Source organism: Pseudophryne corroboree, chromosome 11 (assembly GCF_028390025.1).
Source record: "Pseudophryne corroboree isolate aPseCor3 chromosome 11, aPseCor3.hap2, whole genome shotgun sequence".
Lineage (NCBI taxonomy): Eukaryota > Metazoa > Chordata > Amphibia > Anura > Myobatrachidae > Pseudophryne > Pseudophryne corroboree.
The window spans coordinates 65,813,496-65,832,372 of NC_086454.1; the positions used below are offsets into that span (position 1 = coordinate 65,813,496).

Genomic DNA, 18,877 nt, shown 5'->3' on the forward strand with positions numbered 1-18,877 from the left:
CTGGAGAAGAGGACCGACCCTCGTGTGAACATAAGGTAAGTATGTGTATATGGTGGTGTGTATGTATGCATTAAAGTTATACTTTCAAGGTGTGTGTGTAATGTCTTTATTGGGGTATTTTTTTAGTAGTAGTACTACAGGTACCAGCGGGCCCGGTTTTGCGCCGCATGCTGGTACTTGTGGTTCTCCAAGTACCAGCTTGCGGGGGAGGCTTGCTGGGACTTGTACTAAAAACAATATTCATTACTTTCAACAAAGGCTATCAGCCCCCCATCCGCAGCCCATTGGATGGGGGGGACAGCCTCGGGCTTCACCCCTGGCCCTTGGGTGGCTGGGGGGGGGACCCCTTGATTGAAGGGGTCCCCACTCCCCCAGGGTACCCCGACCAGGGGTGACTAGTTGGATATTTGATGCCACGGCCGCAAGGCACTGTATAAAAGTGACCCCCGGCTGTGGCATTATCTGTCCAGCTAGTGGAGCCCGGTGCTGGTTTCAAAAATACGGGGGACCCCTACGCTTTTTGTCCCCCGTATTTTTGGAACCAGGACCAGGCGCAGAGCCCGGTGCTGGTTGCTTAAATATGGGGGAACCCCTGTCAATTTTTCCCCATATTTTTGCAACCAGGGCCGGCTCAAAGAGCCCGAGGCTGGTTTGGTTTAGGAGGGGGGACCCCACGCATTTTTTTGGGGAAAAATTATAACATTTCCCACCCCTTCCCACTGATAAACATGCACGGATCTCATGGATCCGTGCATGCCTATACAAACACGGGATAAAAAAGCAGGTCTGGTTTTTTTAGCACTTTTTCACGATTTGTATTTTAGCACGGCAGTGTTTGGCTATTGTCGGCAGTGTTTGTGTTTTGCACTTTTTAGTAAATTCCCGATTTCTACCAAATTGCAGGCGTATTTGACCGATGGTGTATTGATTCGTGATTTTTTCCAAGGACTTCCAAAATATTACGAATGCCCTCATCACTGCCGTGATTTTTGCTTAGTAAATTACCGAGATGACACTTTGAAGAAAAAACGGCATCTCGGTCAAAATCAGGACCTTAGTAAATATACCCCTTGGTCGGGTTCAAACACGTTTGCTAAATTCTACAAGTTTGATACCCTGGCTGAGGAGGACCTTGAGTTTGCTCATTCGGTGCTGCAGAGTCATCCGCACTCTCCCGCCCGTTTGGGAGCTTTGGTATAATCCCCATGGTCCACTAGGACGTCAGAGAAAATAAGAATTTACTCACCGGTAATTCTATTTCTCGTAGTCCGTAGTGGATGCTGGGCGCCCGTCCCAAGTGCGGACTCTCTGCAATACATGTATATAGTTATTGCTTCACTAAAGGGTTATTGTTATGAGCCATCCGTAAAAGGAGGCTCAGTTGTTGTTCATACTGTTAACTGGGTATGGTTATCACAAGTTGTACAGTGTGATTGGTGTGGCTGGTATGAGTCTTACCCTGGATTCCAAATCCTTTCCTTGTTGTGTCAGCTCTTCCGGGCACAGTTTCCCTAACTGAGGTCTGGAGGAGGGGCATAGAGGGAGGAGCCAGTGCACACCAGATAGTACCTAATCTTTCTTTTAGAGTGCCCAGTCTCCTGCGGAGCCAGTCTATTCCCCATGGTCCTTACGGAGTTCCCAGCATCCACTACGGACTACGAGAAATAGAATTACCGGTGAGTAAATTCTTATTATTTTCTTACGATTTTGACTATATAGTCAAAATCGTAAGAAAAGTTAGTGCAGATCGCAAGGTGAAAGTCACCTTGCGATCCCGATTCGATGTCGATGCGCGGCCCCACATGGTCGGCATCGCAAGAATAGATAGACTGTGCAGGCAAGTCAATTTTGACTATCTCTGTAGAAGAGATAGTCAAAATTGACACTTAGCCAAAATCGCACATAGTCAGTATCGAAAGCACAAACTGAGTGTGCTTGCGATACTGACTATGGGGGTCATTCCGAGTTGATCGCTCGCTTGCTAGTTTTAGCAGCCGTGCAAACGCTATGCTGCCGCCCACTGGGAAGTGTATTTTAGCTTAGTAGAAGTGCAAACGCTTGTGCAGCTGAGCTCTACAAAAACAGTTTGTGCAGTTTCAGAGTAGCTCTGAACCTACTCAGCGCTTGCGATCACTTCAACCTATTTGTGTCCGGATTTGATGTCATACACCCGCCCAGCGAACGCCCAGTCACGCCTGCGTTTTTTCAGACACGCCTGCGTTTTTGCAAACACTCCCTGAAAACGGTCAGTTGACACCCAGAAATGCCCCCTTTCTGTCAATCTTCTTGCGGCCATCAGTGCGCAGAAAAACTTCACTAGAACCTGTGCACAACCACAATGGCTTTGTACCCGTACGACGCACGTGCACATTGCGGCCCATACGCATGCGCAGAAATGCAGCTTTTTCACCTGATCGCTGCGCTGCGAAAATCGGCAGCGAGCGATCAACTCGGAATGACCCCCTATGTCCCGATCTAGCCCCAGTTGCATAGTGAGAATCGGGCATAGCCCAAATCTCACCGTGTGTATGGGCCTTAACTCTCTCGGCACATGGGTATCCGTTCAGATGGTCACCAATGTTAAGGTTGACACTCATTAGGTCAACCACTATTGGTCAACATTGACATGGTCGACATGGACAAATGGTCGACACATGAAAAGGTCGACATGGGTTTTTCTATTTTTTTTTTTCTATTTTGGAACTTTTTCATACTTTACGATCCACGTGGAGTACGATTGGGAACTGTAACGTGTGCCGAGAGCAGTGGTAGCAGAGCGAGGCACCTTAACTGAAGCGCAAGCCATTCGGGGAACGCGGTGCATTAATTGGGGTTCCCCGTCACTTTACACAGAAAACGACACCACATTTAAAAAAAAAAATCACGTTGACCTTTTCATGTGTAAACCAGTTTCACGTGTCGACTATTTGTCCATGTCGACCAATAGTGGTCGCCCTAATGAGTGTCAACCTTAACATTGTCGACCATTCATACCGGAACCCTGCACATGTTATATCTGCCCCCCTGTAGTGCACATGGTTTTGCCCATTAGCTAACAAATTTGCTGCTGCGATCAGGTCTGAATTAGGCGCTAAGTACAGCTGTACAGCACTGTAACGCTCCAATAACACAGTTACAGACTGGTCTCAACAGACGCCTCCTACAGCATTAGCATATTTGCACACAGCATCTGTGTCCAAACATGCAGCCACTGCATACACAACACCCACCTCTGATTCAGGCACCATATTAATCACACATTTGGAGGCAGGGTGCTTTTATATAGGTCCACATTGCATCCTAATATGATGTTTAATTGTGTAGCAAGATTTTAATAAGTTTTCTGATTATTAATAGGCTGGAAATATCACCTGTATCCCCCCTGTGTGTCCTTCTCTCTCATGCGCTGAACCCTACATGTTGGATTGCTGTCTGCAATGCCCAGGTCTGTGATGTACTTGCATATTTTTTGGGATAACATTTGGGAGGCTGTTATGAAACCTCATTCATGAGTAATTGTGCAAAGAGAAAATAATAATGTAAAACCAAATTGCAGTCAATCAGGCATTTGTTTTTACTTTTACTAGAAATACCGTCTGTTGATTACAGATTAAAAATGTTTTAAACAATTACCTGTGCGCCAGTTTTCCTAAGCGTTCTCTGGATTGTTTAGCTCTTTATTGATTTCTTCTACTGACAACCAATCTCTGTGACCATGTAGATAGCTGTGAATTCCAAGGAAGCATTTATCCCCACGGTGCCAAATTTAGCCGGGATGAAAACGGATGCACATCATGCTTGTGTCAGGTCTGGATAGCTCCATTCATTTCTTAGTGTCAATGTTAATTTTTGCAAATATTATGCCCTTCCCTTTATTGTCAATACCTTTGTATAAATCTTTTACTGAGAATTGTGAAGAGAACACTACCTACCCATGACATACAGTATGTCTATGCTGTAGAACTGAGCTCTATACTGTGATCTCTTTCTTGCTATCCTTAGAATGGAGCAGTAGAATGCTCATTTGTCCCGTGTCCTAGTCTAGAGTGTCCTAGAGAGGACTGGGTGTTGGAGACTGGACAATGTTGCTTCAAATGCCAGGATCCACTGGAGAGTACAGGTAGGTTACACTAAATGAATGGCGGATAAAATGATACTTTTTATAGAGGAAGTGCGTGAGCGGCCATGGGTTCAGCATTTTCATCATTGTGCACCAACACTTTATTTTTTAGAATAGTGTGATTAGCTGCACCACCCATAAGGTGGGGTTACCAATGGATTGTTGCAGTCAGTATCTCATTAAATATTATAGATCAGAGCTGGCCAAACCAGTCTTCGAGATCTACCAACAGTTCACATTTTCCAAACCACCTAGCTGGTGCACAGGTGTAGTCATTACTAATTAAGATGTGCTGCATTCTTTCCTAACTGACAATTCTACAGATCTCCAGGAGGCCTGGAAAACATGAACTGTTGGTAGATCTTGAGGACCGGTTTGGCCAGCCCTGTTATAGATAGTGGGAAATAGATATCAGGAAATAATGGTGATAAATAATAATGCCTTTAACTTCAGTATAGTTCTTTGGATAGTCTTTTGAAATTTGTCACAATTATGGGGAGATTAATCAAACTTTGGAGAGAGATAAAGTGGGAAAGTATAGCTAAAGTACCAATGAAAAAGCGTCTAATTGGTTGAAACTTTATCTCCCTTCTCTTTATCTCTCTCCAAGGTTTGATACTTCTCCCTATTCTACTGTTTAAACTTCAACGAATTACAAAGAAAAAGAGAGTCAATTCTTTGCTGGGAGAGAATAATTACATCCCAAATGTGCACTAAGTAATATTCTAAATGGACAATTTTACCATTTGCATTGTTACAATTACAGTAAATAAAGAAAGATAATGGGTTACTAGCTGATCTGTCCAAAGGAAACCTTATGTGCTGGCTGAGGGCACCTGGAACCCCTATGGATTCAGAATCACTTAAAAAAACAATTGTAAAAGTACAAATATACTTTATATTTTATACATTCATAGGGAAATACACAGGATACAAATAACACAAGTACTGTAACAAAAATCAGGGGGTACACTACACAAAGAGCTTATTAAACAACACTACCCTAACAAGGCTGAAGGCTATAATCACCAGTTCTATTGGAACGCAGCCCCAATCACAGGGTCACACAGCTTACTCCTCAGCCAGCTGGTCAGTTTCAGAATCCGCTGTCCTCCTGCTTTTAGTTACCTTTATACATAGTGCATTTTATTTTGTTATTGCTCTCCTTTTGGGTTTATGTTATTGCGTCAATGGCAAACTGTAGCTGTATCCTAGTGGATTGCTAGTCTTCATGTTTTGAGAATTGGTTGTGGCCATGAAAAGCATTGTCTTCACTGTTCCACTGAAGGGATGTTTGCATCTACATAACTTGCTGTATTTTTTTTTTTTTTTTTGCAGTCTAGTTTAAGTGATTGTGATAACTGCCTTTGGGCCTAATTCAAGGTTGATTGCAAAAGCAAAATCTTCCTCTAATGGGCAAAACCATGTGCACTGCAGGGGAGGCAGATATAACGTGCAGAGAGAGTTAGATTTGGGTGGGTTATATTGTTTCTGTGCAGAGTAAATACTGGCTGCTTTATTTTTACACTGCAATTTAGATTTCAGTTTGAACGCACCCCACCCAATCTAGTCAGATTGCTTAAAATCTAAGCAATCTGACTAGATTGCTTAGATTTTAAGCAGTGATCTCTCCGTGTGTACCCCCACAGCGATAGCGATGCGCGTCCCTGCACATTGCAATCGCTGGTGCTAGATTGGCCTGCATGCAGGCTCAATCTAGCAGGTCGCTCACTTCACCCGCTGGGTGAAATGAGCGCCCCCCCATCTCCCCCCGCACGCTCAGTACACAACGGGCTGTGCTGAGTGGGGGGAGAGATGTGTGCTGAGCGGTTCGCTCAGCACACATCTCTCCCCAAATCAGGCCGTGAATACAGCCCTTTACTCTCCCTGCACATGTTATATCTGCACTCAGGCCCGCAATCAAGAGGGTACTGTGGGGACTTCAGTCCCGGGCACGGACTGAGATGGGTCCCGGGTGGCTGCAGTTGGGATCGGGGGCCATTGCAGCTGCCTGCCAGCAGTGCGCACCGGCAGCTGCCTTGGAGGGACAGAGCCGCAGCACTCTTCTAACTACAATGCCGGCCATAAGCCTATCGGAGTTCACGGACCTGCAGCCAATCAGGAGCTGCTATTTGGTAGCTCCTGATTGTCTGCCAGTCCATGAGCTCCGATTGGCTCACGGCCGGCTCTGTAGTAATAATAGTGTTGCGGCTCTGTTCCTCCGTGCCGTGGCTGCCTGCCGGTGCACAGGCAGCTGGCCCTGTCCCGATCCTCACTGCTGCCTCCCAGGCCCCCTCAAAATCTAAGTTTTGGGGAATGCGGGGGGAATGGGGCAGCATTTGTGTGTGGGGGGGCCCTGCCTCATTTGTCAGTCCCGGGGCCCTTCATTTCTGATGGCAGCCCTGTCTGCCCCACCTGCACTGCACATGGTTTTGCCCATTAGAAGAAGATTTTGCTTTTGCAACCAACCTTGAATTAGGCTCTTAGAACGGTTGCACAAGCAAGGCATGGTTATATGCTAAAGTACACAATATAAGGGAATTAAAGTAATGAAACTGTTTGAATACTCTCCATTCAGGATGCCCCTTTGATGACAATGGAATTGAAATTCCAGTTGGTCAAATATGGTCTCCAGGAGATCCCTGTTCAATCTGCATTTGCCAGGTAAATGATTATCTGTAACAACTCATCCGTTGGTGGCCACTTGGATTTTATTTGAGATAATAAAACAATCTGAATGTACAGTATATGCAAACATTTATTAGAGAAACATTTTCTAGTACTGATATATTCTCTGTGCTGATATTGACTATCTTAGAGACCAGTCTTGTAGCAGAGTTGTGTTGACATTAATAATGGCTGCCTGGCAAGTAATAATACCTGTTGTGATCGTATCTAGGCAGACGGCTCCATTGTGTGTAGAAAAACAGACTGTGTGGAGACCTGCCCTCACCCCATCCCAGTGCCTGGACAGTGTTGCCCTGACTGCTCAGCAGGTAATGGCATTGTCATTGGGGCTGGTTTAAGGCATTGTTTGACCTACTGATGGAAAAAAAAAAAAACACTTTAGAGAGGTAACTTAGACAGGTTTCTTATATATTAAGGATACTGAAAAGTGAGGACAGTGTTCTGTTATGACGTGTTAGAGATTTAGCAAGGTATACAGTTATGACACTGGGGGACATTTATCAAAGATTGGAGCGAAAGTGGAGAGATATAAAATACCAACCAATTAGCTCCTAACCAGTGGCGCAAGTATAAAACATTTCTTAGTGGTACTGTGTGCATACGCCGAAGGTGTGCACACCAAAAAATGGGTTTGCCCACGTGCCACACAGGGCATGGCCCATGAAAATGGGGATGTGATACACATATGGGGAGCAAGATACACATATGTCCCAAGTGTTGCAGTGCCAGATATACATATGCCCCCCAATAGTGCCGGATACACATGCCCCCAGTAGTTCAGTGCCAGATATACATATGCCCCCAGTAGAGCCAGATACACATATGCCCCCAGTAGAGCCAGATACACATATGCCCCCAATAGTGGCAGATACACATATGCCTTCAATAGTGCAGTACTAGATACACATATGCCCCCCAGTAGTGCAGTGCCAGATACACATATGCCCCCAATAGTGCCAGATACACATATGCACCCCAGTAGTGCCAGATACACATATGCACCCAAATAGTGCCAGATACACATATGCCCTCAGCAGTGCAACTCGCTGCTGCTGTGTCTGTGGGCAGTAGAGTGCAGTGCACGCCTCTCCTACCCATCAGTGCTCAGTTCGGTCTCCTGTGACACACAGCGGCTGCATGCAAGGTGGTTGGGCTGGCGGTACTCCGTACCAGCTGTCAATTTCTTACCGGTACGCAGTTCCAGCCCGTACCATCATACTTGCAGCACTGCTCTTAACTATCATATTTCAAACACGGCCTGTGAAATGGCAGATTGAAGCTAATTGGTTTGTACTTTATCTTTCTCCACTTTATCTCTCTCCAAGCTTTGACAAATCTCTCCCTTAAAGTTACAGATAATAGTTAGAATAAGCATAAGTAATAGTTAGGGACCTGGAATATACTGGCTCACCTCGTTCCATCTCCCCAATGCCTCAATCCCGCTTTCTGCCTTGCCCCTTCCCACTTCGTCCTGACTGAAAATGAACTACATTCCTGGAACCCGCAGAGTGGTCCTTCTCCATCCTCTAAGGCCAGTCCTATCACTGTAGTGGGAACCGTTATCTTCTGAGGCGCGTGCCAAAGCTCCCAATGTACATGTCAGAGATTGGACAGACCGTCTCAGCTTATATATCACATTTCACTCAGGAGAGTATAGGTAATGTGAATATTTTGACAAAAAAGACATATGAGATATAGGGGGTCTTTCCGAGTTGATCGCTCGCTGCCAATTTTGCAGCGCAGCGACCAGGTGAAAAAATTGCATTTCTGCGCATGCGTATGCCACGCAATGCACACGTGTGACGTACGGGTACAAAGCTCTTTGTGGTTGTGCTCAGGTTCTAGCAAAGTTTTACTTCGCACTGGCGGACGCAAGAAGATTGACAGGAAGGGGGTGTTACTGGGTGTAAACTGACCGTTTTCAGGGAGTGTTTGCAAAAACGCGGGCATGTCTGAAAAAACGCAGGCATGGTTGGGCGTTCGCTGGGCGGGTGTATGATCTCAAATCCAGACACGAATAGGCTGAAGTGATCGCAAGCGCTGAGTAGGTTCAGAGCTACTCTGAAACTGCACAAACTGTTTTTGCAGAGCTCGGCTGCACAAGCGTTCGCACTTCTGCTAAGCTAAAATACACTCCCCAGTGGGCGGCGGCATTGCATTTGCACAGCTGCTAAAACTAGCTAGCGAGCGATCAACTCGGAATGACCCCCTTAATCTGTTTTAGAACAGGTTGTATCATTAGGAAGTCTATGATGGGAAGGGATGATCACGGCCAATTCTCATTGTGCTCGTTTATAAAAAAGAGTTTTGTAGCCATAAACCGTTATTCTGCCTATTGCATTAACGAGTTATTTACTTATTTCATGTTAGCTGGTATCTGTGTCATAACCAAGCATGCCTAAGCATGGGTGTAGTATGGCTGCCGGCGGTCAGGAGACCGCCAGTCAGCATACCGACGCCGGGATCCCGGCAGCATACCGACACCGGGATTCCGGTGGAGAGGGGCGAGTGCAGCAAGCCCCTTGCGGGCTCGCTGCACTCGCCACGCTGCGGACTTGGTGGCAACCTGCGGTCGCCACGGGTTCTATTCCCACTCTGTGGGTGTCGTGGACACCCACGAGTGGAAATAGTCCCTGTTGGTCGGCATGCCGACCATCGGGATAGTGAGGAGTCGGGATGCTGGAGGAGGTCATGTGACTGTCGGTCTCCCGACCGCCGATCACATGAATACCACCCCTAAGCACTAGGGGGTCATTCCAATTAACTCACCTCTGCACGCAAGAGGTCGCGTTGTCATTGCAACAGCATTCGAACTTGCCTCCCTCTCGACTTGATCTTGCCACGGATTAATGGAGTACTGTAAGAGCAGTACCGTAAGTGCGCCATATAGCCACACTTACTTACACCCACAGGTACTGTAACTGGAATGACCCCTAGAAGGCATTTACTTTTTTAGTTATATTTAGCACAAAGTTGTTTGCCAGCTGCCCTTTGAAGGATACAGGCACAGATCACAGCATATAAGGGCAGATGTACTAAGCTTTTGGGAGTCATAAAGTGGAGAGAGATAAAGTACCAGCCAATCAGCTACTAACTGTCATGTTACAAGCTGTGTTTGAAAATGACAGGAGCTGGTTGGTTGATACTTTATCTCCATCCCCTTTATCTCATCCCAAGGCTTAAGGGGACATGTACTAAGCAGTGATAAAAGTGGAGAAGTGAGCCAGTGGAGAAGTTATCTATGGCAACCCCATGGCAACCAAGTGGTGTAGTGCAGTGTGGTGCCAGATACCTGTGCCAGTAACAGTGGCTGCTATGTAAGTCTCAGGGCCAGGCACTGCCCAGGGCACCACACCAGATACTGCCACTACTATTTGATTCCACCCCGTGGCTGAGGGTGGCACCGATGGGTGGTGCCCCCTCCTTGGCCGGCACCCCTGGTGAGTGCCATCCTGGCCAAAGTGTAGATACTGTACGCCCCTGCTTAGTATAATTTATTTGTGAGACATACGACTGTAAACTCTATAACATATTAAATCACCTCAGATTAGTAGATAATTTTGTATTAAAAAAAATAATTGAAAAAATGTTTCTGGGTGCCACTAGGCTAACCGATTGTTTTGCAGGTTGCTCTTATGGAAGAAAGACATTCAAGAACAATGAAAGCTTTCCATCCTCTACAGACTCTTGTCTCACTTGTATTTGCCTGGTAAGGAATGTGCACTTGACCATATCCATAGCATATTTGCCAACTCTCCCGGTACCTGCGGGAGACAGATGGGTTTTGGGGTGGTTCTCCACACTCTCAGAAGAGAGAGTGGATAATCATCCGCATCCTCAGCCAGATGCATCATCACTTGGAAAGTCATAAAATGTAGAGTAAAAAAGTACCAGCCAATCAGCTCCTAACTGCCATTTTTCAAACACAGCCTGTGACATGGAAGTTAGGAGCTGATTGGCTGGTACTTTTTCACTCTCCATTTTATCACTTTCCAAGCGATGATGCATCTAGCCCCCTATCCACTTCCTGGTGAAGTGGACAGAATGGGGAGAATATAATGGGAATCTGTGGCCCGTGAGGAGGGGTATGGGTCTACAGATGACGTGATTCTATGGTAGTTGTGTTATTTTGACCCCACCCCCTATTCAAATAATGTTATATGATTCACAGCATCTTTTTAATGAGAGGTGGGTCCTAATGACGTGGCTAGTCTGATCCCACCCCCAGCATTGCCCACCTGCAGCTGCTTTCTAGGCTTCTCCTGGAGATGAGACTTCAAAAGTAGGTTAGTATGAGCCATGGGGCCTAAGTCAGACCTGATTGTAGATGTGTGAGAAAACGCACATCTACGATCAATTTCTTTGACATGCAGGGGGATGCCCAGCACAGGGCAAGTCCGCCCCACATGCCAGATCCAGCCCGCCCCCCCCCCCCCCCCGCAAACATGTGAGAATATCGCGCGGTGGTGATGCTTTTGCATGTTTAGAGTAGCCCTCTGCCTGCACAGCCTAGATGCAGAGGCAGATGGCTACCCACCATGTTAATGGTCGCAGCTGCTGCTTGTGACGTCATGCAGCTGCTGCGGGCCGACTGCAAACAATCCAGATATGCCTGCTCTGTCCGGAACGCGCCCCTAAAACTGAGCATCGTCAACTACAAAAATGCGGTGTCGACGCCACGTTCCTGCCCCCCCTCCAGGTCTTAAGCTGCGTTCTGAAGAGAACGCAGTTTAGGACCTTGCATATGTGCATATCGGCATACGCAGATGTGCATAAATTGCTTCATAGTGATTTTTGCACATCAGCGTCAGGGTCTGAATCGGCCCCATAGTTTGCTGAAACAATAGACAGATGTATTACATTGTGCAATCCTAAGCAAGAAAAAAAAAGTCATTTTGTTTCCCCCAGCACCCTGAATGATAACAGTAACCAGATATAAATCCCACATAAAAATAGAATTCAGAGATCTTCGTTACACATATTTATGCAAATGTGTGGTTAAGCCCCAAAGCCGCATCAAGGCGTCTCTGTATATTTGGGGTCCCTAGCGCTATATCTAGGTACAGGGTGTGGCACCCCAAAACACCAGTATAAGCCAGAAAGCCCAGCGTAGCATACCAGTGGAAAAACTATAGTGTTAATAAAATAGTATTTAGGAAGCCGAAGCTATAGAGAAGATACAAAAATGAAATGCAATTAAAATAGAGAAATAGTGTTAAAAAATTAATAAGTGAAAAGTGTTAATAGAATGTAAAGGTATGCCACACTAAAGCCATCCAGCTCAGCCAGTCCAGAGACACCACACCCCACACCTCCATGATCCCAGATGTGCATAAATTGCTTCATAGTGATTTTTGCACATCAGCGCCAGGGTCGAATTGGCCCCATAGTTTGCTGAAGCAATAGACAGATGTATTACATATAGACAGATGTATTACATTGTGCAATCCTAGTCTGCTAGTGTGAGGCTTCAGGAATATCATTTTGTGATATATGTATGCGTGTAAAGCTCTCAGAATTGTCTGCACAGTGAGAAGTGAGAATCACCTGCCACAAAAAAGATGGCAGCATTTTTATATAACCCAGACACAAGATTTATTTATTTTTTAGATGGGCACAGTAGCTTGTTCTCCAGTTGAATGTGCTCCCAGCTGCACCTACCCGTTCCATGATGAAGGAGATTGTTGCCCTGTGTGTCGAGGTATGACCTTGTCTGAGTCTGCTCCTTTTCTGACCCTTATTCCCTGTTGCCTCCTAACATAAGAATGTTTGTGTCATTGCAGACTGCACATACGATGGGAGGAAAGTGTTAAACAGACAGACGTTTTCCCTGGAAAGTGAGCCCTGCACACAGTGTACCTGCCAGGTGAGCTCTGTCGCACATAATGATGTACAGTACTCTACAATCTAAAACCTTTCAGACTTTGGCTACAGAATGTGGGTGTTCTAATACAAACTTCACATCTGATCCCCGTCTGTTTGTCAGACAACTCCAGTTACCACCCAGAAATACTCATCAAAATTGCATGGATCTCCATATAACTCTGATCTGCAATCTGCATCCCCTGGCAGTACTTAGAGGGACACATGCGTAGTGTGTCTCGGATGCATGAGCAAAAAGAAAACATTGAATGTTTGTATCTGATGCTTTCACTGCATCCAACTCACCACCCCCTTTAATTGATCGTACTTTGAGGTCATGCTACATGTATGTACCACATCAAATTGTGTTCTAACCTTCAGCGGGCTGATGCTTAAGGGAACACAAAGCAATGTGTAAAGCAGAGGTTCCCAGACTCATTACAGTCCAGGTTTTAAGACTATCCATACATTTATTTATTTATTAGCAGTTTCTTATATAGCGCAGCATATTCCGTTGCGCTTTACAATTAGAACAACAGTTATAGAACAAAACAGGGCAAAGACAGACATAGCGGTAGGAAGGCCCTGCTCGCAAGCTTACAATCTATAGGGAAATAGGTATTGATACACAAGGATAGATGTAACCTGTTACATAATGTTCCTCAGATTGCTAGGTTCTTAGTGGGTTGTATGATATGATCACCCAGCAATGTTGGAAGACAAAATGTGAGGTTATGGGGACTGTGCAGAGGGAATGTAACTGGATAGGGAAGCATTGAAGGTTATGTGTGTGGGTCAGGAATTTGGTAGGCTTGTCTGAAGAGATGAGTTTTCAGGGAACGTTTAAAGGTTTGGAGACTAGTGGAGAGTCTTATTGTGCGTGGGAGGGCATTCCACAGAGTGGGTGAAGCCCGGGTAAAGTCCTGTAATTTTGAGTGGGAACAGGTAATACATCTGGATGAGAGACGCAGATCTTGTGCAGAGCGGAGGGGTCTGGTAGGGAGATATTTTGAGATGAGTGAGGAGATGTATGATGGTGCAGTTTGGGTAATAGCCTTGTATGTAAGTAAAAGTATTTTATATTTGACACGGTAGAATACCGGTAACCAGTGGAGGGACTGACAGAGCGGATCAGCAGACGAAGAACGTCTGGCGAGGAAGATTAGCCTCGCAGCTGCATTTAAATACATGAGCCCATATGGTTAAATCAGATTGACTGAGGTACTAATTAAGTCACCTTTGCTCAAGCATGGATAGCCTGAAAAGCTGGACTATAATGGCGGAGTTTGGGAATCTCTGGTGTAAAGCGTGCTTCCCAAAGTAGACCATTCCCTGCATTATATTTTTATGCCACCAGATGGCATTTTCAGATAATTGTATTTTGTATGTAGGATTATTTTTTTTTTAAAAAGTACCTCGCCCCATGCATCCTGTGCACATTATAATGACAACAGCTGGGCTTAAATTATTTAAGCAGTGGCATCTGTGGTCTAAATGGAATTAACCATCACTAACTTGCAAAGGAAAAATGATGGATGAATATTGAAGAACTGAAAAGTAATACCCCTTTTCTACTGCCGTAATAACCTGGTTTATTGCCGGGTTAACCCGGATTCTGGCTCAGTGGAAAATGGTTAACCCAGCCAGCTTGCAGGGTTGGTTCCAGGAAGGGCCCAGGTCGCAGGACAGTATAAGGGGGTAAGCTGGGTCGATGTGACCCGGGACCCGTTTACAGCAGAGGAAGAGCTGGCTCTAGGAGAGCATGCTAATCGCAGAAAATGACCCGCGTTTGTTATGATTAGCCTGTAAACTGAGGGCTGTCGTTCCTTCTCCAGCTGCTGGCCTGCCCCCTGCCTCGTTGCATAGCAGGAGAGGGTGTTCCTGCCCTACTATTCCTCCCTGAGAGACACTGCAGCCCATACATACATACATATATACATACAGTCAGTCACAAACACACATATCCATACATATACACACATTCGTATATACTGTCACATACTGACACACACACACACACACATATATATATATATATATATATATATATATACTGTCACACGCACACACACACATATATATATATATATATATATATACATATACTGTCACACACACACACACACACACATATATATATATATATATATATACTGTCACACGCACGCACACACACATATATATATATATATATATATACTGTCACACGCACACACACACATATATATATATATATATATATATATATACATATACTGTCACACACACACACACACACACACACATATATATATATATATATATATATATATATATATACTGTCACACGCACGCACACACACATATATATATATATATACTGTCACACACACACACAAACATATATATATATATATATATATATATATATATATATATTTGTGCTGTCACATACATAGTCATATACATATATACATATATACGGTTACACACATACAGTCTCACACATTCATACATACTGTCATATACTTATACACATACATAAATACTGTCGCACACACAGTCATACACATAGCTAAATACTGCGTGAATCATGTCATTTTAACCCCACCCCTCCCTGCAGACCCACAAATTTTGCAAATGTGGGAGTGGGGATTGATGACATCATAGCTCATCTAACGCCTGGAGGTCCATTGCATCTAATCATGTCAGTAACATTAGAAGCCACTGTGTGACAAGTGGGTTCAATCCTGGAGAGGCAGCAATCAGCAGATTTGAAGAGTGGGGGCTAATGTGTAAGAAACAAGCCACTCGAAGACAACTTAGCTAAAGGATTCTTATAGTTGGCTGGTGGAAGACAGGGAAAACTGGAAAACTGAGAATGGTGATTTCAAAACAGCATGTATACCTCAAGGACATAAATCTGGATCCAGGAAGAGAGCTCAGCACTAAGGCCAAGAAATGAGGTAGGTATGATAGGGGATAAATCATGGGACAAAAACCTTTAAAGCCCGAGTGAGACGGAGCTCAGCTGCAGCAAGCCTATCCCAAATGAATACCTAGCTAGGCATCTAAACATTATTTATTTGTACTACAAAGTGCAGCATTTGTGATCTACTGTTAAACTGGGAATATACTGCACAATTATCTGGCAGATTATCTGCCAGATCTGGCTGTTTGGAATAAAAATCTGGTAATGTATGAGAGCAAATGACAGAGCGGGGATCGGGGTATAGTATGCCCTGTGCTCCCCCCTTAATCTGGCTATGGATGAAATGCATGTCTGAGGTAGCTATCAGAAGGAGAATATTTCAGGATGAGATTTGAGGTATATGTATATGGTTGAAGGGATTGTAGGTGAGGCTAAGTAGTTTGAAATGTATTCTGAAATAATTTTTTATTGGGCTGTGTGAGTTTATCCAAGAGCACGATCAGTGTAGGAACATTGCAGAGTAACCTATTAACTCCTCCTTCTGCATGTTGTAGAGACAGGTACCAGTCATGTCTGCATACCAACATAATAGTCGACTGGGACAATGCACCTCCAATTGGGAAGTACCATAAACTCCCTGGGTCAGGCTTGGTCTGATTTGTGAATCCGGACTAGGAGTTGCTGTGGAGGTGGAGTGTGGGAGCTTAGGCAGGGAACTGGGTGGCCTGATGTAGGATTTCTTCATGCAGAGTCGGAAACAGAAGAGTGAAGACCAGGACTGAGGTGAAGGTTGTGCTGGGAAACTAGGCAGACCCAGTTATATTGAATAACTGGATGGCAGGATCTACTGTTCATGATAACCAGAATGTAGAGTACTGGCCACAGGACTGTGAAGCTGGTGTGCGGAGCAGGACCAGTTATACAGAATTACTGGGATTTATGCAGTTACAGATAAAATGGAGCACTTGGATATTGCAGTGCCAACTATGTAGAATTACTGGGATTATGCAGTTCCAGATAAGCAGGAACACTAGGATATTGCAGTACCAGATAGGCAGATAGTCTGGATTGATGCTGCACCAGATACAGTATGCTACAGCACTGGGATATGCAGTTCCAGATAAGCAGGAGATCTGGGAAATTGCTGTACCAACTGTGCAGGATTGCTGGGATGCTATAGTACCAGATAAGCAGGAGCACTGGGATGTTGTAGTAGCAGCTATGCAGGAACACTGTGGGAGTCAGTGATTGCTAGAGATGGAAAGCGCTCTGGGGTCTAACAGCTGAAAGTGTTGCTAGAGAAATACTCAGCGTTGGTCTGAGCAGATATGTACAACAAAGCACTGAGGAATGCTACAGAAGGATCTTTATACCCCTGGGTCTCAGCCAATTGGCTGTGCTCTGCTGATGCTGCTTCAAGTGTCAATAAATTGGTGCATCAAAGGACAAGGAACCAGCACCAAGATAACAGTGCCCGGCGCCGGCCCCACGTGGGACACCAAACAGCGCAGGATGAAGAAATGACGGAGAGCCGCCGACGTCAGCATGGGAACATTGGTGAGCTAGGAGATAGCTGGAGAAGTAAGAGAGCGCCCGGCAGCACAGCGCTGAGTGTGCTCTCTTTGTGACACCCTGGGTGCTGATTAAATCACAAGTTACAGAATTGTAGCAGTGAATACGGGTGTAGTATGGTATGCCAGCGGCCGGGCTCCCGGCGACCAGCATACCGGCGCCGGGAGCCCGACCACCGGCATACTGACCGCCGGCATACCGACAGCGTGGTGAGCGCAAATGAGCCCCTTGCAGGCTCGCTGCACTCGCCACGCTGCCGGCACGGTGGCGCGCTACGCACGCCACGCGCGCCACGCTACGCACGCCACGCGCGCCATGCTATTTTATTCTCCCTCCAGGGGGGTCGTGGACCCCCACGAGGGAGAAAAAGTGTTGGTATGCTGGCTGTCAGGATTCCGGCGCCGGGATCCCGACAGTCGGCATACTGAAGACCACCCGTGAATACAGTATGAGATTTATTGTAGGAAATTATTATTGCACAGGTAAACTTGGTATGCAGACAAACGTAAAAAATAATCAGGTTACTGGAAACTGCATGAGTACTGGGGCTGTGGGTACATACACAATGCAGATATAGTTAATGTTTGATGAACTTGTCAAGGCTGATGAACATGGCAAAGCAGATGAGCTTGAAAACTTAAATAGAAATGACACAAGTTAACATCAGAATGGTAACCTGATTAATTGCAGAGATCCTTTACCTTGACAGCAGACAGATTCTCACAGGAACATAAATAGGTGCAGGTATCCAAAAATCTTGGCAAGGCAAAACATTAAAACAAACATTCAAACAGAAGTTCCTTGGCTTTGGCAGATCCAGAAAACATGAACAGGTAACATTAAACATCAGTGAACATCAGTGACCCAGCTATGAGTGCTGTTCTCAAGCAGACTTAATAGACAGGAGTCAGGTGTAGTCCATGCTGGTAATTGAGTCCAAAGAGCAGCACTTCTGTTGACCCCTGGTGGCGGGGAAACACATTACTGGAAAACACAGCAAAACTAACAGAATTCTAACAGCAAAGCGGGAGAGATCCCTCAAATCAGGACTGTCCTGAGACAGGAAGTATGCTGTGACTAGCTAGTCAAGATGGGAAGAAGACATTATCATCTTTTAATCAATGGTGATTTCAAAACAGCATGTATACCTCAAGGACATAACTAACTCTAACTTACAATATACACTATGTGAATGCATCACACTTACTTGGTGTCATTAGTCACTGTCACAAAGTCACAAGGAGGACCAAAGCGGAAGAAATGTTTTTAGTCGGGATGCACATTTGACATAGTCTGAGGTCCTTACCTGATTAAAAAAATCCATATAGGTGTTTTTAAACAAACAAAAAGTATCAGAATAAATATCGTAGTTGCCCAACTTCACTATTAATGTATATTCTAAATTATTTCTGTCACCAGGATGGAGAGGTGCAGTGTGAAGCCATCTCATGCTCTGTTTCCTGCTCTCATCCATATATTTTTCCTGGGGAATGCTGCACAACATGTGAAGGTACAAATGTCAAACTCCAAATCTTGTTGCTCTTACTCTAGTACTGTCTTGTTAAGCTGCAATGTTTTAACCCAGTGGTTCCCAACTTTTTTTGAATCACGGAGCCCTAGAGTATCAGAATGTTTTTCACGGCACCCCTAGGCCAAGTGTTCCTTATTGATAAATTTCGAAAGAATAATTAAATTAAGCAAATTGTGTTTATATGTCATCCTTA

At 45.0% G+C, this 18,877-nt stretch overlaps 1 protein-coding gene across 6 annotated transcripts in view; it reads left to right on the forward strand.

The window, feature by feature from the left end:
* VWCE (von Willebrand factor C and EGF domains) overlaps positions 1-18,877 on the forward strand; it is a 188,689-nt gene that overhangs the window by 129,950 nt on the left and 39,862 nt on the right. For all 6 annotated transcript variants that reach the window (XM_063944373.1, XM_063944368.1, XM_063944369.1 and 3 more), the window contains 9 exons: positions 3,358-3,445; positions 3,722-3,807; positions 4,003-4,120; positions 6,699-6,784; positions 7,020-7,116; positions 10,435-10,517; positions 12,419-12,509; positions 12,592-12,674; positions 18,573-18,663. In XM_063944373.1, the coding sequence (XP_063800443.1) occupies positions 3,358-3,445; positions 3,722-3,807; positions 4,003-4,120; positions 6,699-6,784; positions 7,020-7,116; positions 10,435-10,517; positions 12,419-12,509; positions 12,592-12,674; positions 18,573-18,663 (823 nt within the window). The remainder of the gene's footprint in view (positions 1-3,357; positions 3,446-3,721; positions 3,808-4,002; positions 4,121-6,698; positions 6,785-7,019; positions 7,117-10,434; positions 10,518-12,418; positions 12,510-12,591; positions 12,675-18,572; positions 18,664-18,877) is intronic.